A 26080-nucleotide genomic window follows, 5' to 3' on the forward strand; every position below is an offset into this window, starting at 1 on the left:
ATAGAGAAGATACCCATGGCTCGGTTTACACCTATCACCATTTCTAGCCACTGGGGGACCATAGGCAGGCTGGGGGACTCATATTAATGTTAAAAAACCTCATAAAGTGACATTTTCATGCCATTCAGCAGTGATGGGCTTATGACTGCCCCTTGAAAGCAGAAAAAAACACTACGCTTGGTGAGTACAGTGGTAGTGGGTGTTTTCCTCCTCTTGGCCACAAGGGGCAGCAACCAGCCCATTCCACACCTAAAAACAACTTGGAAAAGTGGCACAAAGGTGACATTTATGCTTTATGCTTGTTTCTTAACTGTATGTTTTTGGTGTTACAAGAAAAAAAACACTTCAAGGACGAAGACTTGCTGCTTAACTTCCCGACCTTCGATAAAGAGCAGCACACAGCCACTTCCAGTCCCCAACAGGGCAACAGGTGTTTCTGTGCATACAAAATAGACTGTAATAAAAAGACGGACGACACGTCCCCACTTCCTCCCACGGCACAAAAGTGGAGCCAAAATATCCCGGATACAGGCGTCAGCCATCTTGCAATTTTGGCTGGGGAGCCGCGCTTTCGAAGTCCCGCCCATACACCCGCACGACCAATCGCGAGTCAATCCCAGCTGTCAATCGTGACGTTACACCCTGTTTTTATAGCATCAAATCACTAATAAAAACCAAACTAATCCGAAAAATGCACACTTGAACAAACCTCAGCGTGATCAGAACTTCCTAAAATGACCAAATCCATCTTTGGGAAAAAAATTTATTTGAGGCATGCTTAAAAACTTAAAAATCCCCAAATTGGTCCAGTCGGAACACGAGAAAAAAAGGGTTTTAGGAATTTTATGTTCTAGCAACTGCAAAAATCCCTCCAGTCGGAAAGCGTCTTATGCATCAACTCCTGGTATGGACATCTCTGTGTTAGCAGTGAATTACTTTGGATAGGAAAGTTGTACGAAGCCTTTTGAGGCTCCAGAGGGAGCTGCGCCAAATTTGAGTCAGCGTCGGTTAGGGCTGAATACTACAACTTAAAAAATGAAGAAAAAAACCCCAACTCTGTGTCACCTGACCTCTGCAGCCTGCTCCTCATCTCTGCTTGAGGCTAGCTGCTCGAGCCTACATTAGCCGCTACGAGCCGAACGCACCCAAAACTCCGACAGAACTGTTTCCGGCCGAGTTGCATTGTGGGTGATGTAGGCGTCTAGTTTTAGCGAGGAGGAAGAATGTGGGGAATTAAAAAAAGACAATATCTCTGGTTCTGCTGCATGGAGTTTGAGTCTGTCAGTGTTAACAGTGCAATGCTAAATCGGTGGAGCGGACTTTTTTTTACAATGTGTAGCCCAGAGCAAGAGCCAAATATTTGTTCAGTAACAGCAATCTGTTAACATTCCAAAAACGACGACAATCACAGTTAATATCTAGCACTAAACCGACGTATGGCTTCATAGGGAGGGTTGAAATATCTTGTACTTCAAAGGTGTGCGGAGGAATCTTCTGTCACCATATTGTTTGATTTCAGGATGTTTGCACGCGATGTTGCCTTGTACTGGGTTGATACTCTATTGCTGGTGATATTTAGGCATCTCCTTATGTCACTCCTGACCCTTAAACTGAGTTACAGCAGCCTTTTATAACCACTCGAATGTGCATGAAGAATTTCTTTTTTAGGATTGTATTTACAGATGTTTTCTATTTGTTTATTTATGGATCTCGTTGTGCTGTGGTTGCCTAAGATGTCCCTGCCTGTCATGTTGCAGCAAGAAAAGTAACAGTTGGTCAATGTTGGTGATGAGTCGCCAGTAACTGGAAGTGCAAAAAAGAATCTCAATTTGAGCTTTAATGTTGTTATGACAATGTTGTAGTGTCAATGCATCGTTGTTTTCTTAAGTTTATGACGTTGAATCAGTTTTTGTAGGTACAGTATATTCTTAAGCTCACGTACCGTGTTTGTATAATGTTTACAGTGCGGTTACCATAAACTAAACTGCAGGCAGGCAAGTTCATTCTGCAGTCACATTTGAAAAGCTGTTAGCATGTTGCTAATATACTTCTAATAAACAATGGACAGTAGTTGCAGCTGAGTGTGAAAAGATTTGTATAAAACGTGTGTATCTTTGAGCACTAATGAACTGTTGAATACATTTCCTTCCGCGTAAAATATTTGTAAAGCCTTTTTTTTTTTTTTTATATATTTTCATTCTTCACATCCATGTTTGCGTACTAGCAGTCTTCTTCACTGCCTTTGCGGGAGCATTGCTGCACTTGTGCGTTATCGATCACCCTCATCCTAAAAAAAACCATTGCTCCATACTGCTGCTAGCAGTCAAAAACTTCACTTAGAATAAAATTCTCCTAAATTTCCCTATGGATCAATAAAGTATATCTATCAAAGGTATCTGCTCGATACAACATACAGTAGTATTGTGACATTTTCCGTGACAATACTGTATCAATACACGGCCCCCAAGTATCAATCTTTTATTATATAAATTGCACATGACAATTTAACTTTTTGGTTCTAGAATAATAAAATAATCAATTGCTTTTTCAGTCCACTAGGTAGATGGTGGAGTTGAGTCAAATGAACAAACAGAAATTTACATTTTTTAGATAAAACAGATGTTGACAAAGTTTTCCTTTGAGGACATCAATTTAAGTAGAAGAAATGGTAATAAATTGCAATATATATCGCAGCATAATGTTTTAAAATGGCAATAATATCGTATCGTGGGGCCTCTGGTGATTCCCACCCCTACTAATTATCCGGTTATATTGTCTTTGTTTCATCCATACAAAAACCTTCTCCATAATCCATAATATTTTTCCATAATGTTTCCCCCGGTTAGTCTTTGTGCTAGGCTAAGATGACCGGCGTCAGGCTGTAGCCTTATTTTCAACAGGCAGACTTCACCAGAAAGAACATTAAGAGTATTTCCCAAAAATGTTGAACTATTCCTTTAACACCTTCAGAAACAAAAACTGAGCACCACTGAGGATAATTTATTACTGATGTTCCAGAGTTTAGCTGCAGTAGGCACATCGATAAAAGGAAGCTTAATAAAAATAAAAAATGCAGCGTTCACAAGCATGCAGTTCACTTACTGTTAGCTACTTAAACTATGAGAATGACTTGCTGCTCTTCTTTTGCATGTCTAGAAACTCAACAGTCGCTGACTATGTTGGGGTTTCATCTTTGGATCTGTAAGGCCAAAGGTCCTCCCATCACGTTTAAAGGTTAACTACCGTATTTTTTTCAACCTGGACTCTATTTTCCTTTGTTTTTGTGTCTAAGTGACTGATGGGAACAACAATCTTTGAAATTGGTCCAGTATTAAGTGTGAACGCTGTAACGGGCAGCCACAGACCGGGCTGCAATGTAACCCTAAATGGCAAATGTTCAGCATCAGTTTGGTTCGCTAAAAGTGCTTGTTTTGCCGCTGACAGGCTCAGATTATTATTCTAAGTGTCTGACAACATTATGGAAAGGATCCCTACAGAGATAGACCTTTAAAACCTCTTTGAGACCTTTCTGTTTAAGCAGAAACAGCTCTGAGGTCACTAGCGCTAAACCCACCAGACTCTATTTAAAAAAAACAATACTTTTAGCGTGTACAGAGCCAACATGTTGTTACATGTAAATCGGTAAACTTTGTGTTTTATTTCAACCAAAACTAGAGTTGTGATGGTTGGAAAGTGGAAAGACGACCCAAAACGGCTTTTCATAGTTTTATTTTGTTTCTGTCGACTTTGAATGAAGTGTGTTTTACGATGCTAAAATTACTGTTTATTTACATGGAGTCTGGTAGGTTTAACGAAGGCAAATTCGCAGATATTTTTCTGTTAAAAAAAGGATCTTACTCTTTAACAGAAAGGACAACCTCCTTAGAAATCCTTTCCATAATGGTGTCAGACACTGAGAATATTAATCTGAGCCTGTCGGTGGCAAAGCGAGCACTTTTGTGAAGGTAAATACAAGCTGGACAATTTCCCTATAAACTTACATTGTAGCTTGTTTCGCGATCTTGCTTAATACTGGACCAGTGTCAAAGATTGTTGTTGCCATCAGTCACTCAGACACAAAAACAGGAAAATAGGGTCCAGGTTGAAAGAAACGGTAGTTACCCTTTAAGTCCTTCTCATTAAGGAAGTGGTCTTCACAGTAACTTTAACTCACTGCCCACAGTCTCTGGTCTTTCAGTCCTCAGGTCTTACTCTGGGATAGATTCCCAACCATTCCCTCCGTAACCACCGTGGACTCGTACGCCTCAGTGACCAGCTGCGTTTGCGGCAAGTCTTGTGGCACAGAGAAACTCTCTTCCGCCGCCTCCACGTATCCCGGGTTCTGGTTTGACACCACCTCCTCCATCACCGCGACGCTCGACTTGGTCACCGTGCAACTAGACCTGAGGCCTGTCCCCGCGTCGGCCTCTGGGTTAGTGTTAGAGTCCTGGACGTCGGCAGTCTCCGGGACGAAGTACGTGTCCTCGGCCACCAGCGACTCCTCCACTTCCTTCGTCCCTCCGTTCTCACCAGGACTTATGTCCACAACCTGCACTATCACGTTCCTCAGTTTCCTCTGCCGGGGGTTGTAGTTCTCGGTGCGTTTGTGGATTTGAATGTGCCGACGCAGGTGTGCCTGGAAGAGGGAGCGTGTGGAGATGCGAGGGACAAAGTGAGTCAATCGATTAGTCAAAATAGTAGAATTAATCGTGTACTATTTTGGTAATTCAAATAATTGTACTTTTTCAACAAATACGATGATTTGGTGCTTTTCTTTGTCTTTGTGAATGGAAACTTAATATTTTTGGGTTTTGGACTGTTGGACGAACCAAAAAAAGCCTTAAAAAAAAGTTTAGGTTTGGTTAGAAAGTAAAAGACAGCAACTTCAAAGAAACGGTCACATAACTTAAGTAAAAGATTCACAAATGAAATGTTCCAACTGTCTAACAGTAATATAAATGCAGGGATACCCATAGGGGTGTAACGGTAAACCACGATAACAATTACCGTTTTCATTTCAAATATCATTATGGATTACCACGGTGTGTTAAATCCTTCCCAGCTTCATCCGAGTCTCCTGAAGTTGCCGCGCAGGCGCACTGCGTAGCAAATAAGCTGTTTACATGCTGAACCCTTGTTCCTTTGATGTTAAAAGTTGCACTTTTGATAAGGTTTTGCCTATTTTTTTTTGTAATATAATAAACACTGTTACACTTTTGTAACTATTTCAGCTTGGCTAGGCCTATCAGTGCTTTCTGAACATATTTAACACACTTTTAAAAATACCGCGATAATACAGAAAACCGTGATCATCTTGGTCACTATAACTGTGAGGTTAAAATTTCATACCGTTACATCCCTACCCACGTATGCCTAAATGAAATAAGTAAATACAATTATTAGTGAAATGTGGTTAGGTCTGCACATCTTCTGTTCTAAAAAGAATTTCTTTTTACCAAAGGCATAGAAGCAGTGAGTTAGTTGAGTATGAGTAGGGGGATCTTCTTTTATCTAGACAGACATACACTTTTTTTTTTTGCAACTGTCAGGCCTTGTTGGTGAGGCTGAAAAAACAGTTTTTGTGGCGTGAGGTTTTGAAGCCTCCTGCCAGAAGGGAGGGGTTCTATCAGTTTGTGTCCGGGGCGAGAGGGATCGGCTACAATATACGATAAAACCCCCACCGATATTTTACAGAGCTAAATCAATCAATCCAAAAAGAAACAGGCAGATTAAGCTACAGTGTAACCGATTGCAGCCTTCCCAGTGGGCCTACCTGTCGAGTGAACTTGTAGCCGCAGTCTATACACTCGAACTTCCTCATGCCCTTATGGCGACGCAGGTGAACGCGAAGTTGCTCCCTCGCTGACGGAGGCAAAAACAAACAAGAAGAACCACATTAGCGAGTCCTGAACTCCATGCTCGTCTGGCATCATTGTATAACCAGCGCGGTACATCTTACCTTTGAAGGTTTTCCCACATATGTGGCATGAGTGGGGGCGGCCCTCCTCGTGCTTGCTGGCCTTGTGGCGGACGAGGGCGCCTTTCTCCGTGAAGCGCTGCTCGCAAACGTCGCAGCCAAACGGACGCTCGCCGGTGTGTGTCCGGTGGTGTTTATCTAGACTGGCTGGTATTAAAAAAAAAAAGATAATAATTCATATAATATCTTAATATAAAGTAATCACATAATATCTTTTGGAGTGAGAAACAGTTTGTGTTGGAGAATTGACCCGGCTGCTCAGAGTGTTTGGGTTAATCTATCTATCAGTCTAATCCCGAGGTTTTTAAAGTCTAACACTGCGCCCTCCCCGACTCCCTCACATTCTGAGACTTCATTCTTTCTTTTTTTTTCTTTTTTTAAGTTAATGTTAATGGATTTTGTCACTCTTTATTATTACACTCTTACTTGTATTTGGCGGACAATCATGCTCTAAAAATTTTGGAAGTACAATCCCGTGGGGGACGTAAACGGGAAGTATAATGTATTCAGTGAGTTACACCGCAGGCCCCAATTTAAGCCTGCTTAATTGGCACCATTAAAAATATGATAATTAACTATTACCTATTCTTGTTTACAATGCACCCATGGATGTACGGACAACTATCACCGGATTACTTAAAACTGAAGAAAACTTAAAAATGTGATGATTCTCAGTTAAAGGTGCAGTAGGTAAGCCTTATAAAACTAACTTTCTGTCATATTTGCTGAAACTGACCCTATGTTCCAGTAGAACTACATGAAGCAGGTCATTTAAAAAAAAATCTGGCTCCTCTGGCTCCACCTACAGCCTGTAGTGTGATTTGCAAAAATCCACAGCTCCCTGTTCAGATGCACCAATCAGGGCCGGGCGTTGATTTCTAACTGTGTGTCAATCAACGCATTCATTCTCCCTTGTGGGGGGAGGGGCTTAGGAGACCGTTTTGGGCTTTAGCAGAAAAGTGGGAGGGACTGAGAAGTTGTCGATGTTCAAATTTTTTGGCTAAATCCTGGATCTTCACAATCCTACCTACGGCACCTTTAAGTTCTGGACTTTTTTTTCCTAAGCAGATTTACGGAGATAATGGTCTCCTAGGGAAATGTAAGTCCCACTGAATCTAAAAAAAATGTGTATTGTGTCTGTGTGTTCTGATTGGACTGAGGTATGAGAGAAGGAGTGACATTTTTTTACTCAAATTGCAGCGTTAGGTGTTACTGCACCGCCTCCGTGAGCTGTTTCTGATCTAATCTATTCAACAGAGTGGCGTTGGCAGCGATGAAGGCGGCAGCAGACCGGGGACGACGGCCTTTACCTTGCGTCCTGAAGGTTTTGCCGCAGAGATGACACTGGTATGGCCTCTCACCGCTGTGTATACGCAGATGCATGTTTAGGTTGTTCTTCTGGGAGAATGCGTGGCCACATAAGTTACATACAAAAGGGCGCTCATTTCTGTAAAGCAGAACAAAAACAAACCTGAAACAATCAAATTCTATCACAGATCACAGTTTTTATTTAAACAACAAATGATCTCCAAATGTATAAGTACTCATATTATTTTAGAAGGCAGATTTTATAGTTGTTTGGGCCCTCTATAGAGCTCAACAGTGTGGTTCTGGAATTAAAAATCCCATAGATTTTTTTCCATAAGGATTTTGAATATCAGCCATGAAGTCTAAACCAGTGTTTCTCAAATGGGGGTACGTGTACCCCAAGGGGTACTTTGGAGGACTGCAGGGGGTACGTGAGTTTTTGAAGTTTGTCACTTTTTAAGTCTTTGTCGCTTTTTGTCACTATTTTCGACCTGTTCTTGCCTTCCTTCCTTCCTTTTTTCTACTGTCTTCAAGTTTTTGTCACTTTTTTCGAAGTTTGTCTTCCTTCTTTCTACTGGTTTTTTTTCCAAGTCTGTCGCTTTTTATGAAGTTTTTGTCGCTGTTTTCTAAGTTTTTGAATCTATTTTCCACCTATTCTTGCCTTACTTCCTTCTTTCTACCGACTTTTTACGGGTTTTTAAAAAAGTTTTTGTTGCCTTTTTTCATTACCATTTAAATGTTTTTCAGTTACATGGCTGTTGTTTGGTAAATCTATCGCTGGTCAGGGGATACTTGGCTTTAAAACACAATTCAAATGGGTGGTACATTATTGAAAAAAGTTTGAGAACCACTGGTCTAAACCGTCTAAGGTAGACTGACCACGAGCTACGAGGTTGTTAAACAAACCTTTCTGCTCCTGTAGAAGCTATGAAATCAACCTTGTTTTAAGAAAAACTGGTTTTATTTGGGAGAAAAACGTCACAACACACAATCCTAAGCGTTACAGCGACATCTCTGATTGGTGGAACTTGCGGTTACCATGGAAATGTTTACCGCACCCGCTAACGGCTAGAGCGAGCTGCTACCATTGAAGTCTGTGATCGTTTCCGTACAGTCTTGCACGTTTGACTTTTTTAATCCGTTTTCAAAATTTGTTTTTTTTTTGCGCCGAATCAAATGTTTTATGGTCCCCGTTCATCTCGTAGCTGGTTGGCTTGGCTCCAGACTTTAAACTATTTATAGATAAGCATTTAATGAAACATCAATGGAGATATTGAACGGGGGGGGGGGGGGGGTCAGAACTTGAGTTCTGTGTGTGTGTGGGTGGGGGTCACTGTTGAGCTCTGTTGTGATGGAACAAGTTGTGTAACAGAGAAAAAAGACCATCTCTTGACCTCTACCTGTGAATGGCTTTGATATGCATCTGCAAGCCGTTTCGGCTAGACGCTCGATGGCCACACTCCTCGCACACAAACGGCTTCTCGCCTCGGTGTTTGGCTGCTTCGTGCACACGCAGCTCCGTCCGAGTTAGAAAGGTTTTGGGGCACTGGGGACACTAAAAAGTGAAACGTTGTTTGAAACAGAATCCAAACTACCGGCTTATGCCTTGGGTTCAAATGTGACTTTTAATGAAAATATAAAGGCAACTGTGTGTTCTGCAACACAATTCAAACCATAAGATCCCTATTTACTGTCGGTACATCACCATAAAGTCTAAAGGCCCTATCATGGACCTATCATGCACCCGGCGCAGCACGGCGCAAAAGCTTACGCAAGTGACTTTGCTAGTTTAAGACCGACACAGTTGTCAGTTTCCCGTCCAGCGCCCGCATTGTTTAAATAGCAAATGCACATGCTTCTATTTTTGCGCCCATGGGCGTGCTGGTCTTACAGGGAGGTGTGTTCAGGTGCATTCTTGACGTATTGCTATCTTGAGACAGCGGGAAGTGATCGCGCAAAAACCTGGTCTGAAGTCAATAACGCAGCATTTCATTGTTATTTTAACAGCACATTAGTAAAATGCGCCTTGGCTTGTGCACAACGCTGGCACACTCTGCTTGTTACACACACACACACACACGGGGAAGCTCAGCAGCACACAAACATCCAAAGGATTACAAATAAAAATTATTACGGTGCAAATCTGCCATCATAACAGCAAGGTCCATACGCGCCTGGCTTTTAAAGGGAATGGGAGATGACACTCTGATTGGTTTATTGCATGTTACGCCCAAAACACACCTATGAATTAATGAAGACACTAAGTACAACCCTTTTGAACCACGCGCCCAGCGCACCGACCCTTTTTTCCGCCGTCAAACTAGCAAAAGTGGATTCGGACACGCCCTAAACGCACCTGCGCCAGGCACTTCACGCCGTGCACTTAGATCGTTAAAATAGGGCCCAAAGTCTCATTAAAAGACGATTTAGAAAAACTTACTGCGTGTGGTTTGGGATAACCATGGACCTTCATCATGTGAATTGTCAAGTTTTTCTTGTGCATAAACTGTTCAGGACACGTTGAACACTGAAACGAAAAAAGAAAACGACACACCACGTCAATGAAGATCAATTCAAATCTGAATAGGATTAATGGTGTGCCATATTTGTCCTGTGTTTGTTGGGCTGTACCTTGTGGGGCATGTTTCCTGTGTGGGAGACGACGTGCAACCGTAGCTCTTCTTTTCCTTTAAATGTTGAGGAGCATGTCACGCAGGTGTACGTCTGTAATTGTAACACAGCACAAACACCGACGTTACACTTTCATGGATCTGACATGATAGAGAAGACAGATTTAGAGCTACTCACCTGTACTTTAGCACAGTCTCTGATCTCATGTAGCAAAAGATTCTCCTTCCTGAAGTACCTCTTCCCACATTTAAGGCAACCAAAGGGCCTCTCGCCTGTATGCCGCCTATGAATAATAGATAGATACATAGATAGAATACACTTTATTGTCCCCGAGTGGGAGATTTGTCTTGGGCATAGTGCTTCAATCTGTTGCTTCACAACACAAACATGTCACAGAGAAACCATTCTAAAATCAACATAGGATCAACAAAACATCTTAGGACATGAAGGAAGGCAGTGGTGGGATGTAACTAAGTACATTTACTCAAGTACTATACTGATGTACAAATTGGAGGTACTTGAGTCTTTTCTTTTCATGCCACTTTCTACTTCTTCTCCACTACAGTCATCTGACAGCTTTAGTTACTTTACAAATTAGGTTTTTTGCACACAAAACAGTAGTTTATAAAATATGTTTGATATTAATTTAAACTACAATAAATACAATTAATTTAAACAATATAACGTTTCCAGTCTCTAAAATGTGAGGATTTTTCGGCATTGAGTACTTTTACTTTTAATACTCTAAGTACATTTTCATACTGATACTTAAATACTTTTACTTAAGTAACGCTTTCAATGCAGGACTTTTACTTGTAGCAGAGTATTTTTACAGTGTGGTATTAGTACTTTTTAGGAGTGTGCAAAAAAATCAATTCATATTTGAATCGCGATTCAAGCTCTACCGATTCAAAATTGATTCATAGAATTCCAAAAATATATATATATGTATATATATATATATATATATATATACATATATATATATATATATATATATATATGTATATATATATATATATATATATATATACACATATATATGTATATATATATATGTATATATATATATGTATATATATATATATATATATATGTATATATGTATATATGTATATATATATATATATATATATATATAGATATATCTACATATATATAATCATTTTTGAATCGAAAATCAATTTTGAATCGACTCGTGAGCCTAAAAATCGGAATCGAATCAAATTGTGACGTTTTCTGAATCGTACACCCCTAGTACTTTTACTTAAGAAAAGGATCTGAATTCTTCTTCCACAGAAAATACGCCATCTTAAAAAGTGACTAAGTATTAATGTGCGAGGTGCTGGTGTATTTATTGCTCTTCTCTCTGTTGTGCTAAGATTTACTACTGGAGATCAGCGGCTTGAGAGAGGTTGGGATAAACGATAACTTAAAGCGCCCATATTATGCTCATTTTCAGGTTCATAATTGTATTTTAAGGTTGTACCAGAATAGGTTTACATGGTTTAATTTTCAAAAAACACCATATTTTTGTTGTACTGCACAGCTCTCTGTCACTGCTGCAGATGCTCTTTTCACCTGGTCTCTGTTTTAGCTACAGAGTGAGACCTCTTTTCTTCTTCTTCTTCTGTACTATCTTTGATTGCACTCGCACATGCAGTAGCTCAGATGTAGATCATGTCAGCTAGCTAGCTCCATAGACAGTAAAAGAAAGGCCGTTTCTACAACTTCGGTCAGTTACAAGGCAGGATTATCTGGGAGACTTCTAAATGAGGGCGCACATGTAAGTAGTTCTTTTGGAGATTATGGTGAACTTGTGTGTGTTGTAGCAGTGCTTTGCTATTGAGAACGAGGTAGCATGCTAGCGTTAGCATTAGCATGCTAACGCTACGAGCTAACGGTTGTGGTTAGCCAGCACGTTTCGGCTTGTGACATCTTTGAACAGCTCACCCGGAGACTGAAGGCAGGACACATTCAGAAACCATATCTCACTCAAAACAGCATGGATGGATTTTTTTCAAAGTTGGTATGCGTGTGGAAGCATCAGAGACACAAAAGAACACCCCAAATCCCAGAAAATGTGTTTTTTTCATAATATGGGCACTTTAAGCTTGGAGACACATATACTGGCTATTCTTTCAACAGTAATTTGAAGTAAAATACTGCAGTCGTATGTACCTGTTGTGGACTTTGAGGTAGTATTTGCTCTTGAAGGATTTGTCACAGCTGGGACACTGCACCGAGTCCTTCTTGGAGTCTTCTTCCACAGCCTCGCCATTCTCCTTTCCGTCCGTTTTACTCTGGGCTTTGCGCCTCCGTGCCGTTGAAGTGGACGGGGACAAGGAACTGGGCTCTTCAACGGGTACATACTCCTCATCGGTGTCTTCTTCAGTCATCCTCTCAAAATCCCCCACGTCATCTTCCTCTTCTTCCTCCATTGCCTGGCTAACACCTTTGTCATTAATGTCAACCTGCAAGTCGGTTATCTGCAATATAGCACAAGACAAGTGTAATAATAAACACCAGATACAGTAAAATGTACATTCTTTATTTGCCACTTGTAAATACATTGTACATTCTTTCCTGTGTATTTTTTTGAGTAGGTGTTCTTGTATTTTATTCTATTTATTATATCTTGTATATTCTGTATGTGTGCCTTATATTTGCTGCTGTAGCACAAAAATTTCACAGATTTTCCACACATATTTTCCAGTTTGGGGTCAATAAAATCTGTCCGTCCATCCGTCTGTCTGTCTGTAATCACTATCATAATTAGCAAATGTCCAATCACTGTAATACTCATGTATTTACCTCGTTTTCACCAGTCGGCTGATCTGGGTTTGGGTTCTCCACAACAACATCATCACTTTCTCTCTCTGTGGGAATAAGTGCCGCCTTCTTGCCGGCTTTTTCAGGGACTGTTAAATCAGTGTCGGGGCTTTCATCAGTCACCAGTCGCCTGGGGCCCTTCACTACACGGCCAGAGCGTGTGGTGGTAGTGGTAGTGGTAGTGGCAGCCATGCTAAAATGGGTTAGAGCAGTGTCAAAGCTGGGCTCGTCTTTTGTGATTGTGACCAAGTTCTCTTCTTTGACTGAACAATGAGGGGTCGTATCTGATGTGGACTTCCTAGGTCTGCCTCTTTTGCGCTTAAAAGGCGCAGGATCCACATAAGTGTCCTTGAACTGCTGACAGAGTGTGAGTGCCTCTGGTACACACAGGCTGGTTGCTGCATGCTGCACCTTGTTCAGGTTTTCAGGGTCCAACTTCAGCTCTCCGGTGTAGACAAAGTTCAGGAGCAGCTCCAGGCCGTCGCTGGGGCACTCCTCCAGGCAGAACTCGGTGCACGGTGCCGCGGGCATGTTGGACTGCTGGAACAGTTCACTGAAACAGGCGAGGATGCTGCGATGGGCCAGGTAGACCACCCCGCCTCTCACATTCAACACTGCATCACAAAACCTCCCTACTGCCCTCTGCTGGTTCAGGGAGGACATGACACGCTGGGCATGGTTGCTCTCTGCTGCAGGCATCCCTCCGCTTTCACTGCAGTCTGCAAGAGATATCCATACAATTTATTCCACAACTCTTTGCACTCCCAGGCACAGTTGTACTATTTGTAACCTCTAATACATAGTTTATAGTAACAGTTTGACGGTGTATATAGACCTGGGATTGTTTTTTCATCATTTATTCTCTCAGTTAATCAATTTCTCTATAAAATGTCTGAAAATAGCCCCAGGGGGGGATCTTCAAATTCCTTGTTTTAGCTTACCATCAGTTCAAAACCCCAAAATGTCAAAGAAAAGCAGAAACTGCTCTGAAAAGCGTATATGTAAACAAAATGTATTTTTTTTTTTTTATTGGAAAAATACTGAAGTGGTTAAGAATTATCAAAATAGTTGCAGATATAGGCCTATTTCTGTCGCTCAACTTCAACTCTATAGAGGCTGTATGTTGTGCAATATTGTTATACATATTTAACATGAGAACATAATAATATGAAACATAGAATATCAGAAAAATGGTCATTTGGAATTAATGTTGAAAATTTAGGAAAGCTCGATATCACTTGTATTAGGTTAAGTCACCCATACTTCTTCAAAATGTAGCTAACTGAATTGCATGTGTGTCAATGATAGCTACCACATTAAATATATTATATTATTAAAAGTCTAAACAGTTTCTAGTATATTTTTGCATGAGTTATCATAATTCTACTGGTTGAAAGAGTTTTTCTTAACATTATTGCAAACCCCTAGCTACCTACGCACTTCGACGTTTACTTCCTAGCACATATTTTAAGACGCTCCCTTAGCATGGTACGCACCAGACAGCTGTACGAGTCTCACATCTGCAGTATCGATGAAACTGGTAATTTATCTGTTTAATTGTTGAGAAGCTGCAGCCGCTTCGGGTTTACTGTAAATAGGTTGAAAATGTAGCAAAGCCGCTACGTGCACCTTGTTTTCGTTTCTTGTAGGCCCCTAAAAAACGCAAAAGGAAGAGGATGTGACGCTATTTACGCGACCGAACTCCGGGAAAAATGCTTGTTGTCCATTATTAAACATCAACATGCCCACCAGTGACAATAGAATATCTACAAATATAATTATTAAATGTGGCTACAGTACTTTTTGTTAATTTGTATTTGTGTGTGAGCACGCTAAATAAAGAGCAATAGTTTTGCTTAATAACTTAAACGTAAATGATTAAACTCCGGGTTAAACCATAGTCAACCATTTAGATGCGGCGTCTGTTTGTGGCTCACACATGTACGCTAGCTTGTTAGCACTGCTGTGGTTACAGTTAGCCAGCTCATTGGCTTCACTTTACCAATTGTTAACGCTATCTATTTAATAACACAATTAAGAATCATCTCTACAGTTCCGCGTAGAGTAGCGGCGGTAAGTTTTCTCCGTCTGAATGCAACAGTATTAGCTATCAGTTAGCATAGCTGTAAGTTCTTTTAGGGCTTTGATAACGTTAGGTGCATGGATGGATAAGTGACGTTATTTTAAAATGCATTGTTGTCTGACACCTGGTTTCTCTTTGTAGGGTAGAAACTTAAAAATGTATTAATTACTCAGCCTCACATGTTGAGAAACTAACGTACATTATGAGAAGCATATACAGTTGGCTCGTTTTACGTCTAAGCATGGTTAGCTTAGCTTTCAACTGCTATCAAATTGGCTAATGTGTTTTTTAAAATGTATTGCCAGTGGTGGAAAGTAACCATAAGTACTGTACTTAAGAACAATTTTGGGTTACTTCTACCTATGTATTTCCATTTCGTACTACTTTCTACTCCACTACAATGTTTTCTTATACTTTAGTAAGGCTACTTAGCTAGTAGATAAAAATTAATAATACTAAATATTCATCAACTAATACATTATTATTAGGGGTGTGCAAAAAATCGATTCACATTCATATCGCGATTCAAGCTCTACCGATTCAAAATCGATTCATATTTTTAATTTATGTATTGTATGTATGTCTACTGCAATCACATGGGAAAAGTAACTACATTTACATACTGTGAATCATTTTTTAATCGAATCGAAAAATCAATTTTGAATGGAATCTTGAGCCTAAAAAGCGATATTGAATCGTGACATTTTCTGAATCGTGCACCCCTAATTTTTATAGATTAACATTTAGTTAACCAGCAGTATATAAAGTTGTTAAAATTACCTTCACATTTACCAGCTGTAACAATGACGTGATGAACACATTAAGTTTGATTATTTTGTCAAGTTTTGATTATTTTGATTCATTATTGATCCCTGGAAGCAATTCACTCAGCAGCAGTATTTAAAGTAATTAAAATTATGTACACATTACTACATAAATAATTATAATCCAACAATATATAAATGTGATTCTGTACTTTCGCTTAAGTTTTGAATGCAGGACTATTTTTTTGTTTTGCTGCACTGAAATTGCTACCTTTTACTTTTTTAAGAACTTCTTCCAAAACTGGTTATCACTGAATTAATTAGTGTATGGTAATTTATTGCCATTCGTTGTTCGCAGAGACACCTGGCCTTTTAAGATACTAATTTTCTTGCCTCTGTCTTCGCAGGCTCCCCCGTTTTTGTTTTTCGTCCGCTCCCACATGAATAACTGCTGTTCAGAATCATGAAGGTGAAACCCGCACAGGTTAAGGGCCACGCTAAATCTCAGAAATGGAAGGACGTGAGGGGCAAACGGTCCCGGCCTCCCATCAGTTCCTCAGAGCTCAACTCCAGTTCTGTCATGGCCAGGATGGCGAAGGAGCACCAGGCGTCTGTGAAGAAACAGCCCACCGTCAAGAGATTGAAGAGCAAGGCAAAGCCTGTCTCCGACTCCAAGAAAAACACCCATCAGCCTGCATTTAAGAAATCTCCCACTCAGGCTAATGGAAGTTCAGCGTTTACAATGGACAACGGGTCAAATGACTCGGTGGACTGGAAGGAGTATTCCCAGTCCATTAATGGGAACGGTTTGGCGACCTCAGGGGACAAGCAAGATGTAAGCCCAAGTAGACTGGAGGGAGAGGCTCTCCATTACTGCGCAGAGAGAGATGATCGACAAAACCATGCAGTACTTGTCATGGAGAAGAATCAGGTATGCTTCAGGATATTTTGGTCGAAAATTGTTGCCACTTGCCAGACTTTAAACTTTGTCTGACTCCTGCACACTCCCTGCGTGGCGTGAGCGTGTTAGCTGCGTGTCGTGTCCGTTTTTATTTCGGCTCCCATGTTAACAGGTTAGAGCTTCCACACTGCCTGCGTGACACGCACGTCTCAGGCGCGGCTCGAGCCGCGCCGAAAACGCGTGCATGCTAGAAATAGATCTGCCGCCTATTTTTCACGCGACACGCAAGTGTGTTGGAAGCGTTTCCAGGCAAAATAGAATAGGAAAATATGTTTGTCATTTTGACACAAATACATTTAATAAATGACATTTTGATGCTTGAAAGTCTCTAGGTTTTGACATAAATGCAGATATATATGTAATTAAAAAAAATGAATAATAAATAATTATCGACTTTCAAATATTGCACCTGTCAATACAGAACGAAATATTCTTTAGCCTATTTTGCCGTCAATACTGCCGACATTGTCTTTGCTGTGATCAAGTCAGTATAGATTGTATTTCAATTGGATTCTGATAAAACAATAACATGGACTTTATTGTCTCAGGAAAGGGAATTGAAATATAAAAATATATATATTGAAATACGTGCAAACAAATGTACAAACACAAGAATATTGACAAAATAAAGTTTGAAGAACACGCTATTATTTCATTTTATCAACGGGAAACATACATGTGTACAGAGAAGGCTAGCAGCAGCAGCGCCGCGTCAGACACGTTTCTGGTGCGCAAAGACATAGAAAACGCCACGCAGCCAGTGTGCAGGAGCCCTTATGCATGGTGTCAGGATAAAAAATGTACAATGTTAGGGTTATTAAAAAAAAAAAGTCATCGTAGTCTTTCTGGAACCTTTTAAAGTTACGAGTTAATTACGGTAATTAAGTTAGTTACAGGTTTGAGGAAATACTGACACCTTGGAAGAAGTTTGGTGATGTTGAATCACGTACTCTGTATCTGCTCTACTGCATATATATATAGCAAAACTCAGGATGTTAAATATAGTAAAATGTTAATCAAATAGAATTAAATAAATCATAATGATCAACAGTAAAATGTTGATTAGAAAAGAGTAAAATATAGCACACGTGTCCTTTTTATAAAGCTGAACATTTTGTCATTGAATGGTTTGTGTAGCTGAAAGTATGCAGAAGGATCAGGTATTCGTCTGGATATTTTGGTAAAGATCTGGCAACAATTAGGATTTTTTTTTTTTTATCCATTTATTTGACTGAGAATTCCATTCACTCTCCTGCAGACCCTGTGTTTCCGTGGGAAGTGCTTCTTGACCTGTCTGTATGGTCGGGTAGAAGTGATGGGGTTCACTATTGAAGAGGGCCAGCAGTCCTATCCCCTCTTCTCCCCAGCCTCACATTGTCCACTGACCATCAGAGCACAGGAAAGCTCCGATCACTCCAGAGATGACCGATCGGAGGCTGCACCCATCCTCCGCAAGTACCTGTCAGCAGGTATAAACGCAGTAGCATGCTATGCTGCCGTGTTATTAGAGAGGAATGTTCTCATTGTGCATTCGTTTTAGCATATTTTAGGCTAGGAGTTTTTATTTGGTGACCCAATACCGAGCTGCCTATTAGAAAAACAAATTGTGCCATGGACTGCACTTTTTCTTTGTCCTTTAACCCCTTTTGAATGTGCGTTGCAGCATCACGGAAAAAGTTGCTAAAACGGATTACGTCAAACTCGTCCATCATCCTACTGGAGCCCATGGAGACGCCTCTGACGCGGTTTCTGTCGAGCTTCACAGATCGCAGTGAATTGTTCAGCCCCCCGGTGGTGAGTTGATTGAGTTACCGTCAATATTCACCTAATCACAAGAAATGAAAGCACACTGAATTTGGAATAGAGGGGGAATCAGGAGAGAACAGGAGCCGAAGTCACGTATAGGTTACTGTGTAGGTAATTGTTTTCTTTAGGTTATTTTTGTTCATTGTTGGCTCTTATATGATAAGACAGCTGAAGACAGGAAAGGGGGGAGAAAGAGAGATGAGGAGTGACATGCAGAAAAGGGCAGAGGGTCGGACTCGAACCCCGGGCCGCTGCGGTAAGGACTGAGCCGTAGTACAGGCGCCCCATGTTTGGGTCATTTTTTAAAAGTTATAATCGAAGCTTTTCCCCCCCCGCCCGCTTGTTTGCAGAGTGAACTGATGTCAGCTGTTCTTGACACTCCCCTCAATGGTTTGGGTGTGATTCCCCTGGCCAGAGCCGTCGACGGCCTGAAGATGTCAAACACCTACAGAGAGGCTCTTAACGTGGTCGTCAGCGCCTGTAGAGGTAAGCTCCTTTTTGACACGCACCTCGTTAGGTAAATGTTGTGGCGATTTTACATGTCGCTCTCACGTCTGCAAACATGTTTAAATGCACAGGGAGAAATTAAGTGTCTGCTCCACCTGATTGAGATCACTGGGATGCATTTTTCAGAAAGCATGTGAGCAATTAGAAGTACTAATGTAACATTTTACCAATTCATGTGTGTGTTATGCCAGACATTACAAAACAGGCAGCAGAATGCGTTATCTAAAATTGGTGGGGCGACGTCATGGTTTAGAGGTTAAGACGCAGTGCATGAGCAGCAACGGTTTGAGTCCAGCCGGGGACATTTGTTCTCTCCCTCGTTCCCTGTCTACTATTGCTATCTAATAAAGGCACGCCTCCCAAAAACAAAGGTGAGATTGAGACTTCAAAATCCATCACCGATGCAGCCTGTGAGAGAACAAAAACTCTCCTTCCTTCACATCCTTCAACTTTTGAACATATAACGGACACCTATGTCTGATGAAAAATGCCGTTTACATTATCAGATGGCAGCAATGGTATGCGTTCCATGTCTGATGATGGCTGTACAAACTAACTTCCCATTTGATCCTGCCCTGGCAACTCACTGGACCCATGTCTGTCATTGACAGGGGACATGGATGGCTGTGCAGTTATCCTTGTATGTGGTACCAAGAATGTGGGCAAGTCGACGTTCATCCGCAGCCTCATCAATACCTTACTAAATCAGTAAGTTGTTATCCGTATATATATATTTAATGTAAAATATTTATATTTTATCTACTAGATTTGTAATTGTAGTGCATCCCTTTTAACACAAGTGTGTGTGTCTGTGTGTGTGTGTGTGTGTGTGTGTAGCACTACTGGTGTAGATTATTTGGAAGGGGATCTCGGTCAAACAGAGTTCACTCCCGCTGGTTGCCTTTCTTTGTCGACTGTCAGAGAACCACTTCTGGGTAAGTTGTTTTGTTACTTTCAAGTATTGATAAGTGTTAAAGGAATGGTTCAACATTTCGGGGGAAAAGGCTTTTTTTTCGCTTTCTTGCCGAGAAACCAGGCGAAATAGATCTTGCTCTCTGTCCAACGAAATCTGCCTCCCAGCACCCATGAAACTCAGTAGTTAGCAGGCCCAGTGTGCAGATTCTTTTCAGCTGTGATACAAAATGAAAATTAGCGGACATTTTTTTTTTTTTTGCTTGTGCTGGACGTGTTAACATTCTGAGTTTAATTTTTATTTATTTTTTAATCTGTGGAAGATCTGCGGAAAATTCGAATGCTAATTGCAGGGCCGCACGGAATTCTGCGTCCGCAGATTCCACGTGGCCCTGACGTGAATTAAACTTTTTACGATTACAGGTTGATGTGCCGGACTGTTACATATTTACTGTACAGACGTGACAGTGGTATGGGTCCAAAAAAAGCAAATAAGCATTTTACCCAAAATGTCGAACTGTTCCTATTCTTATTAATCTGTTTTTTTTTCTTCTCCCATTTGCTATTCCTTTACTATTTGTAAAAAAAACATGGGCTTAGTAGATATATGTTGTTATTTTACAGGTCCTCCTTTCACACATCAGTGCACACCAGAGCACATGATCTACTACGGTCATTCGTCGTGCGAGGCGGACTTGGAACGCTACCTGGAATCCCTCAAATCCTTGTGGCGTAGACGCTCCCCGGGCCGAGAGACTCCCGTCATTATCAACACCATGGGCTGGGTCAAAGGTCAGCGCACGCTACCCTCGATGACGGAATACGAAGAACTTTGAAAACGTCCTCGCCGCAAACCGCGTCTGAACGTGTGCTTGTTCTTGGTGGCTGTCCACAGGGTTTGGATTCCAGGTGCTGGTGGACATGATCCGCTTCTTCCCGGTCTCGCACGTGATCCAGCTCGGTCACAGCGGCATCACCCAGTGTCCCGCCCTCACGCCAGAGTTTCTGAGGACGGCACACGGCTGCCAGACGCACCCGCCTGCCCAGACCGCTCTGGACGAGCTCACGGAGAGCCACAGCCCCCCCCGGAGTTACACTCACCTTATTGTACAATCAGAGTTTCAAGGAGTGGGACGCCAAGGAACAGCGTAAGTACACAACGTATCATCCTCCTCTTGTGTTGGCAGTAACGTGTATTAAAAGCTTCCCTTGTTTCATAGTTTTTTTTGTGTGAATGCATTTTATGTGACAGGAAACACCAGCGCACTAATGAGCACCGAGAGCTGTCATTGCTGGCTTACCTGAGTCAGCTGCAGTCTCCGGACCCCGGGCCAATCAGATCGCTGCACAGCCTCACCCCCTACCAGGTACGTCGGGAGTCATGATGCTGCAGCTGTATTCTGGATAGGAGTCACATAGGTTTTTTTAATTATTACCTTGGGAAATTGTTACCAGATTTAAAAAAAAAAAAATTTAATTCATTGTAGCCAATTTGTAGCCAGTTTTTACAGTGTTTCTCTGTAGACCAGAAAGCTGAGCGTTACAATAGTCTAGCATGAAAAAAAGTTTTTGTCATTTGTTTTCTTGCTGAGGGTTAAGTGATGTCTCTCATGTCTAGAGCTCACAGGCGATTAGCTAAGATAAATACCGGAAGTAAGGAACATCAGCTAGCCTGAGCAAGGCTCTGTCCACAGTTTAAAAAATAAATCCCCTACCAGCACCTGTACATTTTCCTTGTCACTGCTGCCAGCCAAGAAATAGTTTCCAGCCTGTAACTCCCCGTAAAACCACAAATTTACCTTCTTTACATTTCAGTCTTGTGTACGAATTTATCAACTAAGACATACTGTGCTAATAAGTATCCAACCATGCTCCCTCTGGCCCATAGGTGCCCCACACGGCAGTATCTTTAGGTGTGATCCATTGCGAGGTAGTGCCCAACCACATGTTTTATGCTGCCAATGCCAGTCTGGTGGGACTCTGCTGCCTGGGAGAGAAAGTGACAAGCAGGGGGGGGCCAGTCCTGCTGTCGCAGGCTCCCATCTGCCCATGTGTGGGCTTCGGTACGTATTCTGCCTGAGCTTTTGTGTGAATGCTCAACTATATATATATATATATATATATATATATATGTGTATATGTATATATGTATATAGTTTGATCCTTTTTAACTGTTGTTTTTTTAATTGACTTTGGCATCACACCTCATTGTTGGGGGTCCCACAAACATCACTGCTGTATGTGTTAAAAATAATAAAATTAATCTATGTACACAGCATATATAAATTTTTTTGTGAATAACATGAAACGTTACCATAAAGTGTTGTGACATTTACCAAATGAGCAAATATTTTACATTTTATATGTTTATATAGGCTATGCTACGAACAAATACACATTTATTTTGACTTCACAAAGAAACTCTTGAGTATGTTATCCTAAATCGTGGTGTTACTTATGTTTGGGTTCATTAGACCTCTGATGAACAAACTCCAAACATTTTCTGCAGCAGACATCAGTTTAAAAATCATGTTTTTAAGCAATTCTCATTAAATGAGCAAAGTTGTGACGCATCAAGGCGATTAAAACAGTCTCGAGTTTAAAGAGGGCCCGGGGGTCTCCAGGGACCCCGAACAGAACATTCGGGCTGAAGTGATGGCCCTTGGTTGTTGAATTGAAATGTCAAATTTCAGTGTGTTTTACATAGAGATGTTCCAATACCGATACCAGTATCGGTATCTGCTCCGATACTGCCTAAACCGCTGGTATCAGGAAGTACTGGAGTTTATGCACCGATCTGATACCACATAATAAAGCCCTAAAGAAAATCTACGTTAAAGTAGTTTATGTTATTTTTCCGTTATAACTGACTGTCAAACTGCATAATAAAAAGAACGTTCTGTGGCATTCATTGTTTGTTTGTTCATGTTTCACAAAGAGTTTAACCTGATCCAGACCGGCAACAAAGATAGAAATCATATCACATCCATACAGGGATAGTAGTATACAGTTGTTAAAACATAATAAAATATATGACCCACTGGTATGGGATCAGTACTCGGTATCGGCCGATACGCAAGTTCAGGTATCGGAATCGGTATCGGGAAGCAAAAAATGGTATCGGACCATCTCTAGTTTTACATGCTAATGTATTCCAGGTGTGCTTCGAGGCATCGACATGGCGCGAGGCCTGTACTTCTTGCTGACCCCTGTAGATCCCTCCGTCCTCCGTAAGGTCAACTGTCTCCTCTTGGGAGCGATCTCGCTGCCTTCCTGCATCTTCACATCACAGGTCAGAAGACCGCTCTGGTCTCTCACAACACACTACACTTCAAACGCATAATTTTTCTCACTTTGGCATATAAAGTGACATATAAAGCTTATTTTAACCGTGTCTTACGGTGTCCAATTTCAGCCTGGCTTTGAAGGAGAGATGCCCTATGTCACTACAGACTACAGTTTTGATCTCACTGGTGCAGGAAAGCTGCGAGTCTTCAAGGGACTGATGAGACCCAGTCAAATGGGGATGCAATGACATTTTCTACACGGCATCGGTTTATTGCCCCTTACCCTTCCTGGCTGGTGTCTCGCGCCAAACCCGTCAGCAATGGCCTTTGAATGTACAGAACTGAAGTTGAGCCGCATCACATACTCTGCAGGAAGAGATGGCTGCCTTCCTATTGCTGGACTTCTACATACAATTGATAGCGCTGTGAAGGAGTATGTGTTTTCTGTCACATGGACAATAATAGGCGTTTTCGGACCGAAAGAAACTTTTTCGTAGTTCTAAGAACACATATCTAATAACCCCAAACACTGTTTTGAGGGACTTTTACTTCAGAGTAGGTACTCTCCCAGCACAAGAGGAACTTTGAGTGAGGTGAGTGTACAGTGATTGGTCGGTCCTGACGCAAGTGTACGTCAATGATCGGTTGAACATGTGAGCCAACGCAGCACTGGGAACCGCCATTTTTAACCGCTAGCTCACTAGCCAGCCACTAAATGAGTAAAATCCAACAACTTAATGCTTCACCCACATCCACTCTTGTCTCAGTGTAGAAAGCACATTGCTATCGCCAGATGAGTGACAAGTTTTTCGGCTCATTTTCTGTAACCAGTGTACAATTAAAAACGTGACCCAATTAGCAAGCTAGCATTGGCTAACTAGACAAACTAGGCATTTCCACCACACTTTCATGCTACACCGGTTACAGAAAAAAAGAGCCGAACAGCAGGCTGTTGGCCAGCATAACGGTCCCTCCTCCTCACTCCCCGCTGCTAGGAGACTAACGTTACTTCGCTGGGAGGAGAGCGGATGCTAGCTAGCTAGCTAACTAGCCTGCTCCAGGGACGGAGCTGCGGGGGAGTGAGGCAGATGGACCGGCTGGCTTACGTCACTTCAGTGTTTCTATTGGCGGTGCGAATGCAAAAGCCCTTAAAGGTATGTAGTTCTCTGGGGAGCTCCCCTGTAGATATTTCCTCTCGGAGAGACCCTAGAACTGTTTGGTTCGAAAACGTCTATTATCACACTTTGTACTTAATTCAAGCTCTTTTTTTTTTTTTTTTTCTAACATCTCTTCTTTGTATAGATGCATTCCAAAGCTGCGAAAGAATTCAAAAACCTGCCAGATATTAAATGAGAAACAACTTTGGTTCAGACTTGTGGTTTTCTTGCTTTAAAGTGCTAAACCCATCTTGATATTAACTTCAGTCATATAGTCATAGATCCATATAGAGTGTAGAAGGCAGAGTTAAGGAGGGATCTTTGACATGACATTTTCTGTGAATCTGAAGCCCTTTTTTTTCATTATTGTGCTTTAATACCAGTCAAAGGTTTTACAGAAATGTCTCTATTTTTACGGTTGACTAACTCTGCATTAACTGCTGTACATTTGATATTGTGTTGTGTTTGGGACAGAAAAAATGTTCGGGCATTTGTAGGTCATTAAAAACTTTTTGTAAATGCAACGCGTTTACAATTTTTTTTTTTTTTTTTTTTGTAGGCCTATGTGGGATATAAAAGATGCCGTTTCAAAACTATTTTGTTCCAAAGTGCTAACTTTTGGACCTCAAGGGGGCAGCAGATGTATGTTGTCACTTTGAAAATGTCTCCAGGGCAGTAATAAGAACTATTAACACACTAGCTTATAATACTTGAAAAACTTCATAATGTTTTAAAAGCAAAGACTAAAGAAATTACAAACCTTATCTGAACAACTTGTAACTATGTACTGTAGACTTTTTTTTTTTTTAAATTATCTGACCGAGAACTGAAGGAGTACTCGGTCGTAAACATCAACTCACACAGGGAAGAATTGCTAATTTGTTAAGTTGGCTGTTTTAACATCCCCTCTCTGCCCCCTCGCTTTTCTTTGTTCGCTGTTCCCTGCCTCTTTATTGAGGGTGGGAGCACACAAACACAACACAGTCACATTTTGGCAGCGTCATTGTTTTGGCTTTGTCAGATCAGATGTTTTCCCATAGACCTCCTGCAAACCAAAGAGAAATCCCACTGTAGAGGTGCCACTAGACAGTCTACACAAACCTGGACGATTACAAATAACATGCATCGGTGAAATGCATTGAATACACATCTAAATGACTTCATAACAATCAAGCAAAACCTACAGACCGTTGTAGTTATAGATGTAGTTCCTTTAACCTTTGGATCTATTTGATGCTCCTGGCATTCTGTAGTTAGTAGTATGTCAAACTTACCTGTGGTTACCTGGCATCAAAGTTGGAAAGAGAAAGCATGTATATAAATCAAATAGAGCGTGAGCTGTCAGCCCCCATTACTGTTCAAAAACAGGATTAGTCGATTATTTGACTAAGTAAGTGATTTTTCAAGCAAAGATACCAAGCGTTCCCCAGCTTCTCGATTGTGCAGATTTTTAGTTTTTCCTAAAACAGCATACATGTGCTATTAATATTCCTTATTAACATGATGCTCCTGGCAGAATCAGTGGTATGTTTAAAGCTTTCAAAAAGTATTACGGTCATCTTGGTTGTGTAGCTCTATTTTAATTTCAAACCACCTGTCATATCACTTATGTCACGTCCCACCCACCCAAACAAACAAGACAAAGACAATTGTGCTGAGTAATGTAACAATGCAGAGGCAGTGTGCCATTATAACCACTCAAATCCCCTGTTGAGTTTAAAAAAATACACTGGAGTAGAGAACTTCCTGAGACTTAGCAGACCGTTTCATCATATGGTTTGATTTTTAAAACTACACAATAATAATGTAATGCCGTGAGGGTGCTTGGGACAAAAATGATCTGCTGGGGGCCTAT

The 26080-nt window shown here is 41.1% G+C and overlaps 2 protein-coding genes across 3 annotated transcripts; one reads left to right on the forward strand and one right to left on the reverse strand.

The window, feature by feature from the left end:
- Positions 1 to 2463: 2463 nt before the first annotated feature.
- On the reverse strand, positions 2464 to 14404 carry zbtb48 (zinc finger and BTB domain containing 48). The gene is made up of 11 exons (XM_078255783.1): positions 14245 to 14404; positions 12731 to 13467; positions 12098 to 12405; positions 10094 to 10199; positions 9917 to 10009; positions 9726 to 9812; positions 8686 to 8840; positions 7288 to 7424; positions 5960 to 6124; positions 5774 to 5862; positions 2464 to 4636 (listed from the first exon to the last, which is right to left on the reverse strand). The coding sequence occupies exons 2-11, from the start codon at positions 13445 to 13447 to the stop codon at positions 4202 to 4204; spliced, it is 2292 nt and encodes a 763-aa protein (XP_078111909.1). The 5' UTR covers positions 13448 to 13467; positions 14245 to 14404; the 3' UTR covers positions 2464 to 4201.
- On the forward strand, positions 14270 to 24433 carry nol9 (nucleolar protein 9). 2 transcript variants are annotated; one of them, XM_078255785.1, is made up of 13 exons: positions 14270 to 14288; positions 16003 to 16526; positions 17815 to 18025; positions 18220 to 18350; positions 18713 to 18848; positions 19481 to 19577; positions 19707 to 19804; positions 20406 to 20573; positions 20677 to 20929; positions 21034 to 21148; positions 21670 to 21844; positions 22940 to 23073; positions 23197 to 24433. In XM_078255785.1, exons 2-13 carry the CDS (start codon positions 16059 to 16061, stop codon positions 23314 to 23316), a joined length of 2106 nt encoding a protein of 701 aa, XP_078111911.1. In that variant the 5' UTR covers positions 14270 to 14288; positions 16003 to 16058; the 3' UTR covers positions 23317 to 24433. The 2 variants fall into 2 exon arrangements, with proteins under 2 accessions (XP_078111911.1, XP_078111910.1); XM_078255784.1 differs by lacking the exon at positions 14270 to 14288 and adding an exon at positions 14477 to 14821.
- The last annotated feature ends 1647 nt before the right edge of the window (positions 24434 to 26080 follow it).

This window comes from Sander vitreus, chromosome 7 (assembly GCF_031162955.1).
Source record: "Sander vitreus isolate 19-12246 chromosome 7, sanVit1, whole genome shotgun sequence".
NCBI classification, from domain to species: Eukaryota; Metazoa; Chordata; class Actinopteri; order Perciformes; family Percidae; genus Sander; species Sander vitreus.

Excerpts from the sequence above, each read along its gene's own strand:
- zbtb48 (XM_078255783.1), bottom strand. The coding sequence starts at position 13,447 with ATGCCTGCAGCAGAGAGCAACCATGCCCAGCGTGTCATGTCCTCCCTG. Across the intron at positions 12,406-12,730 it reads AGCCGACTGGTGAAAACGAG|ATAACCGACTTGCAGGTTGA; the intron begins GTAAATACATGA and ends GCTATATTGCAG. Across the intron at positions 10,010-10,093 it reads GAGACTGTGCTAAAGTACAG|ACGTACACCTGCGTGACATG; the intron begins GTGAGTAGCTCT and ends TTACAATTACAG.
- nol9 (XM_078255785.1), top strand. The coding sequence starts at position 16,059 with ATGAAGGTGAAACCCGCACAGGTTAAGGGCCACGCTAAATCTCAGAAA. Across the intron at positions 18,026-18,219 it reads CCGCAAGTACCTGTCAGCAG|CATCACGGAAAAAGTTGCTA; the intron begins GTATAAACGCAG and ends TGTGCGTTGCAG. Across the intron at positions 19,578-19,706 it reads ATCAATACCTTACTAAATCA|CACTACTGGTGTAGATTATT; the intron begins GTAAGTTGTTAT and ends GTGTGTGTGTAG.